This window comes from Emys orbicularis, chromosome 22 (assembly GCF_028017835.1).
Source record: "Emys orbicularis isolate rEmyOrb1 chromosome 22, rEmyOrb1.hap1, whole genome shotgun sequence".
In the NCBI taxonomy this organism is placed as follows: domain Eukaryota; kingdom Metazoa; phylum Chordata; order Testudines; family Emydidae; genus Emys; species Emys orbicularis.
Window position 1 is genome coordinate 11,290,361 of NC_088704.1, and position 6,657 is coordinate 11,297,017.

Here is a 6,657-nt window from a genome sequence, read left to right on the forward strand (position 1 = left end):
ATGTGGCTGCAGCAGCGGCTGAAGGGCTTCCCGGGGCTGCTCTCCAGCAGCTGGGCCCGGCGCCTCCTGGCCCTGCTCGGCTTCCTGCTCGTCGCCTACTGGTACCTGGGGGGCGCCCGGCTGCGCCTGCCCTGGGGCGCCGGGGAGCCGCGGGGCGGCGAGGCCGGGCTCTGCCTCCAGGCCGAGACGCGGACCTGGCCGGGGCTGGAGGAGCGCGGCGATGCCCTGAGGCTGCGCCTCCCCGGGGACGGCGCCCAGGAAGCTCCCGGGGGGCACCCGGCCCTAGTGGGCAACGGCTTCCTCCTGCTGGACGTGGCCTCCAACCGGCTCTGGGTGTCCGCCGGGGCCTCCGCGGCCGGCCCGGCCCACGCCACCGACTACCCGGCGCTGGTGCAGCTCAAGGCGGTGAGCGGGCAAGCTGAGGCCCGGGCCGCGGCGGTGGTGCTGAGGGACGGGGCGGTGCGGCGGGTCCGGTGTATCCAGAGCGGGCAGGGGGCGGCTGCAGCGCAACCCCCCGCCCGCGACTGCGTGACGGTCCGGGAGGAGCTGCTGGCTCACCGCAGCCGGCCCCATCTCTACCTGCAGCGGATCCACATCTCCAACCCCACCGAGAGGGTCACCGCCTTCGAGGCCTCCACTCCTTCCTCCCCTGCCTCTGCCCAGGGAGCCAAGTTCGCCACCAGCCTGGAGAAGGTGGGGGACCGGCAGTTCCTGCTCTCCTCTAGCCGGGTGCTCCTTGCTGGCAGCTCCAAGGTGGTGCTGGTGGTGGTGGCCGCCAAGAAACTGGTGACCCGGGTGCAGGTGGCGCCCAAGTCTCATTTCCACGAGACAGTGCTGTCCGTGGTCTACACCTCAGAGCCCATAGAGCCTTCCAGCCTGGAGGAAACCTTCAGCAAGCTGAGGGAGTTGGCTAAGAAGGAGATGCTGGAGGTGATGCAGATGGGGGTTGAGGACCTGTTCCAGGAGCACCAGCAGACGTGGTCCGATTTGTTTATTTCAGGTAAGGAGTGCTAGGTTCACTTGACAACCAAATAGTGAGAGCATCCCCTTGCATTAACAGGTGAGCCCCACCCACAACATTCTGGTCACTTATGAAGCATTTCAAATCACATGAAATTTCATCCTCCTTATGAGATGGTTCGAGGGACAGTAGGGAGGTCTCGGGTTGTTAATAACCTAACGCTTTTTGCTCAAAGCACTTCAAAGGTAGCTAAGCATTATTAGATAAAGAAACTAAGGTTAAGGAGAGAACTTTAAGAAGTGATTTCTAGTCCCTGCTCTGGATCTGCCACTATCTTGCTGTGTAGTTTGAGGCAAGTCAGAGGCTAAAACTAAGTAGCCTCTGATTCTGGCTGCTCAGTTTGAGAAACCTTAGGCTAAGCACTTCAGAAGTGCTTAGCACCCACAACTTTAAGTTAATGGGACTGGTGGGGGCTGAATACTCAGACACACTCACTTAATAGGGCTGGAAGAGACCATCTCATCCAGCCCTGTGTGCTGCGACAGAACCAAGTATACCTAGACCATCGCTGACAGGTGTTTCTTAAACATCCCTTCTTAAAAGCTTCCAATGATGGGGATTCCACAATCTCCCTTGAAAGCCTATTCAAGTACTTAAATACCCTTAAAGTTAGAAAGTTTTTCCTAATATTTAACCTAAATCTTTCTGGCTACAGATTAAGCCCATTACTTCTTGTCCTACCTTAAATGGACATGGAGAACAATTGATCACTTCCTTTTTATAACAGGCCATAACACATCTGAAGATTTATCAACTCACTTATGCCCCCCGGTCTTTTTTCCCCCAAGACTAAACATACCCATTTTTTAACCTTTCCTCAGAGGTAATCTATTGTTACAGGCTGGAAATCAATTCCGGGGATCAGTAGGATGAGGCAACAAAGTACCTAAATAAATCTGGTAAATTACAGTTTGTAAACCTTTTCAAAAAGCATGGAAAATCCAACTACATTAATAAGGAAGTTAGTCACTGTTGCACATACATCCACAGGGTCTCAAAGCAGCAGAATTTCCATTAACTAGAGAGAATTCAACCACAGACACTCCTAACCGAGAGCACCTTGGTTTCTCCAGGAACAATGTAATAGTCCTGTACTTGCGTTAGACTGGGTAGGGTTGGTTAACACTAGGTTAACCACTAAGTGGGGGGGAGGGATAGCTCAGTGGTTTGAGCATTGGCCTGCTAAACCCAGGGTTGTGAGTTCAATCCTTGAGGGGGCCACTTAGGGATCTGGGGCAAAATCAGTACTTGGTCCTGCTAGTGAAGGCAGGGGGCTGGACTCAATGACCTATCAAGGTCCCTTCCAGTTCTAGAAGATAGGATATCTCCATTAATTTAAAAAAAAAAAAAAAAAAAAAAAAGTCAGCTATGTGAGTGTACTGGAACTGAAGTAGGCTTGAGGTGTCTCCATGTGTTATACATGTGTACGGTTCTAGGGAAAGGGAGTATGTAAGTCTCCTTTCACAGGATATGTATCTTGCCCATTAAAACTTCCTCTGGGCTGAAACTTAGTACAAGCTCTCCACATAGCAATTTTTTTTAAAATGAGAAAAATGCAACTTTTCCTGTTTTGATTTATAATAAATGGGATGTGATCAGGTCCCTAATTTGTTCCATTCACTTCAGTGTTTTCAAACCAAGTTAAAATGGAAGAGACCAGGGTTAGAAATGGCTGAGCACTGGCAGCCAAGCCTAAGCGTTTACATTCAGTTCCTTGTCACCCCCACACCAACATCTGTGTAGCTGTTGGCACCAGTGTCTGCAAATCTGAACTTCCAGTTTTCTCTATTTAAACGCTTACCGTCACACCTGTTTCCCAAACTGAGCGGGTTTTTTTCTCTATATTGCAGGGGTCGAAATGAGAAAGATTACAGATTCCCACACACCATCCAGCAAGACCGTCAATATGACTCTCTACTATGTCCTATCCTGCATGCCAGCTCCTCTGCTGGACCCGCTCATCAGTGGGGAGGACAGAGAAAAAATGGAAGCCAACTTGAACTATGCCGACCACTGCTTCAGTGGCCATGCAACCATGCATGCAGAGAACCTGTGGCCCGAGAACCTGTCCAGTGTCCCTCAGATCCTGCAGCTCTCAGACTTGTGGAAGCTGACTCTCCAGAAGCGGGGATGCAAGAGCCTGGTGGCTGCAGGGGTCCATGGACTCATGCAGGGGATGGTGCTCAGCTTTGGAGGTCTGCAGTTCACAGAAAACCATCTCCAGTTTCAGGCTGACCCTGATGTGCTTCACAACAGCTATTCCCTGCGTGGGATCCACTATAACAAGGACCTGATTAACCTGGCTGTTCTGCTGGATGCTGAAGGAAAGCCCTTCCTGCACGTGTCTGTGAAGTTCCAGGACAAGCCAGTCAGGCTGTATGCTTGCGAGGCAGGCTGCTTGAATGAGCCTGTGGAGTTGACCTCTGAGCTGCGGGGTCACACATTCCCTGTCATGGTGACTCAGCCTATCACACCATTGCTTTATATATCTACAGACCTGACCCATCTGCAGGACCTGAGACACACGTTACATCTGAAAGCTATCCTGGCCCATGAGGAGCACATGGCCAAGCAGTACCCAGGTTTACCCTTCCTGTTCTGGTTCAGTGTGGCCTCCTTAATCACACTCTTCCACCTGTTTCTGTTCAAACTCATCTACAATGAATACTGTGGGCCAGGAGCCAAGCCACTCTTCAGGAGTAAGGTATAAAGCTGCCACTCCCCACTGCTTTCTTGGGAGCCAAGTCATCGGCCTGGTTTTCTGTCAGCTGTTCCTGGGGAGGTTCTCTCTGGTTGTGAAAGGGTTTGGAGTCTGTCTTGAAGTGTGTGTGTGTGTGTGTGTGTGTGTGTGTGCGCGCGCACACTTGCACCGAAAGGTGACTCTTCCTGCAAGACAGTAGGATTAGGTCAGAGAGACTGCAAGAATAGGGCTCACTCAACCATTAACAAAATAAATCCATTGTTGTTCCTTGTAAAAATCTTTGGATGGCTGCCGTTTAAAGCAGACACCCTCTTTCACCGTAGCAACTTGGAGGTTTGTTTGTATTAACACCACAGTTGCAACAGTGACACCATACAGTGTTTGTCCTGCAATTATACAGTAGTGGAATGCTAGTGACAAAGCTGCTGTGCTTTTTCCATGGAGTACTCTTATCCCTATTGTTATATGGGCATTGCTTGCACACTTGTCTGCTGTGAGTGAATTGTGTAGTGTGGAAATTCACACACATGCAAGCTCCTGCCATAGTACATAGTCCAGATGCTTATTTGTTGTGTCTGTGGATAAATATTCTAGACTTGTAGTCACTGCACGGTTCTCATTGAATGTCACCTTTACCAGCCTCAGTTTGGATAAGCGCTAAACCAATATTAGTTCTCCTGCTATTTAGACTAAATATGCAGCCATCCTGAAGGCAGGACAGAGTGTTCTTTCCTGAAAGCTGGGGATTTGGGCCCCAAGATTTGTTGCACCTCCCAGCTGCATAAGGGCTTTGACTACTTGGTTTACGAGGTATAGTCAAGGGCAACAGCAGACGAGATAGAAACTTAGTACAGAACAGAGACTAGAAAACGTTCTTCTGCTCTTAGTGCCAATACTTTCTAGCTGCACCTTACGGGCATGGAGGGAAGATGGAAAATTAGACGGATTTGCTGCGTGAGCCAAGTGCATTGTTCAAAACCTCCTCTCTTTAGGATCAATTGCAAGACTTTGTGTGTTTATTAATAAACAGTCACCAAATAGAGATGTGCTCAGGGGAAACATTCTGGCTTCAGATTGTCCTGCTTTTCTAAATCAGAAAAGCAAATTAAAGGAAGGTTAGCTGAGGCTGGATTAGACACTGGACTTAGTTTAATTTTCACCAAATAAGAGGGAGTTAGAGATGGACTTTCAAGGAGATTCTCTCATCTCTCAGATGCAAGTAACTTATTGGCTCCCTGACTGCTGTTGGGAGGCTGATCCTGAGTGGTGCTGAACACTTGCAACCCTGTGAGGTCATTGGGAGTTGAAGGTGCTCCAGCAGCACTTGTGGGACTCCAGCTAGACATAGGAAGATGTAGATTAAAAGTACTGCTCACAGAAATCTGCAGAAAGTTGCATTCTTTCTCCAGGCATTACCCTGAGCTCATGATCAAAATATTAACGCAAAGGGAAAAGTGCTCAGGAAGTCATTTGTATTGTGGTGCGTGCTACTACATCCTGGAACTCAAACTAGCTCATGATCCTTATTCACTGCTGTCTGTATCTCTCTCTGCCTTTGCTACTGGAGGATCGGGGAGACTCACCTTCTGCCTTTTACATAATGGATTGTGTTCACCATTACAGCTTATTAGCACTGACACTATCCACTGAATTACTGAGAAACTGCACAGCCATAGACTTGGAGCTGAGTAAGCATCTGTTTCTTGCATTGGTGCTCTTTGCTTTGCAAGGAGTCGTGCAATGTACAGCAGATTCGCTCATTCAGTGTCCTGGGCTGGAGCCAGCTACAATGAAGATGGTGCAGAGCCTCTGTGGTCTAATGACAGCTCAGTGCCACAGAGATGAAGTGAAATCTATTGCTGAAATATAATGTTTCTGTAGCTGTAAGCAAGATAACACCTTGTTTTATTAATTGCACAGGAAGATCCCAGTGTCTGAGCAAGTGAACTAACAGTCCTGCTTTCAGCCTCCATTTACACAAGACACCTAGTGCCCGACAGTTCTGCGGCTGAGAACAAGGATCTTCTGAAAGCAACAACCCTTTTGTGCCTTGTTAAGAGGGGAAACCGTGACTTGGAAAGTTGATGGTTATGCAAGGGTTTACACTAGAATCTCATGTATCACTGGGGTGTCTTTCTGACGTGTAACATGTTCAGTTCCATAAGATTAATCCATTTGGTGAGGAATACTTGAAAATATAATGAGTCCTTTGATTCTTTTTAACTTTACAGGAAAATAAAGAATGAGCATTCCCTTCAGAATTAACCTAACTAGAAAACTCTTTAATTCAATGTCACTTCTCCTTTCTAGTATGCATTTTAATTTATTGCACTGCAGGGCAGGGGTGGGACAGGATGTTAATTTTGCATTCAACTTTGATAGCAGATAACAGCCACTTAAACTGTATATATAAGGGCTGGTGTCACAAGTTTAGTTCAGCCTTTGTGATTGTAGAATGCAAAATAATCAGTTTAATGAAATGATTTTGGGGTTAAATTTGGAAATGCTGACCTGTCAATTTTCTGTTCTGAGGATAATATTGAGACTTTGTGCATTGGTATGTTCTGGCTACTGGGGAGGCGTCCTACTTTGTAGTGATTTGAAGATTGTTTGGTTTTAAAATACCAAAGCTGTTGTTTTTAAATAAATACCTTTCAGTCTACACGTGTTATGGTTCACTTTTTCCGTAGGTTAAAAAGAAAAAGCAGCACCTTTTGAAAACGGAGTGCCAGCAGCTCTAGTTACAGCCAGAACCAAGTACGTTACTGAAGCGGGTTTGGATTTAAGGGGAAAAATAATTAAATAGGAAAAAATGGTGGGAAAAGGGGCCAGAACTCCAAACTTTCTCTAAATCATGGGTAAAAGTAAAATTTTGCACACAATAGCTAGATGTTGAGAAACTTATTTCCAGGCAATGATCTTTTTAGAAAGAACA

At 47.5% G+C, this 6,657-nt stretch overlaps 1 protein-coding gene across 1 annotated transcript; it reads left to right on the top strand.

The window, feature by feature from the left end:
- Positions 1 to 6,384, top strand: KIAA2013 (KIAA2013 ortholog). The gene is made up of 3 exons (XM_065421229.1): positions 1 to 1,000; positions 2,872 to 3,725; positions 5,643 to 6,384. The coding sequence occupies exons 1-3, from the start codon at positions 1 to 3 to the stop codon at positions 5,658 to 5,660; spliced, it is 1,872 nt and encodes a 623-aa protein (XP_065277301.1). The 3' UTR covers positions 5,661 to 6,384.
- Positions 6,385 to 6,657: the final 273 nt, after the last annotated feature.

Coding starts and splice junctions, on each gene's coding strand:
- KIAA2013 (XM_065421229.1), top strand. CDS start 1: ATGTGGCTGCAGCAGCGGCTGAAGGGCTTCCCGGGGCTGCTCTCCAGC. Junction 1,001..2,871: donor GTCCGATTTGTTTATTTCAG/GTAAGGAGTGCT, acceptor TCTATATTGCAG/GGGTCGAAATGAGAAAGATT.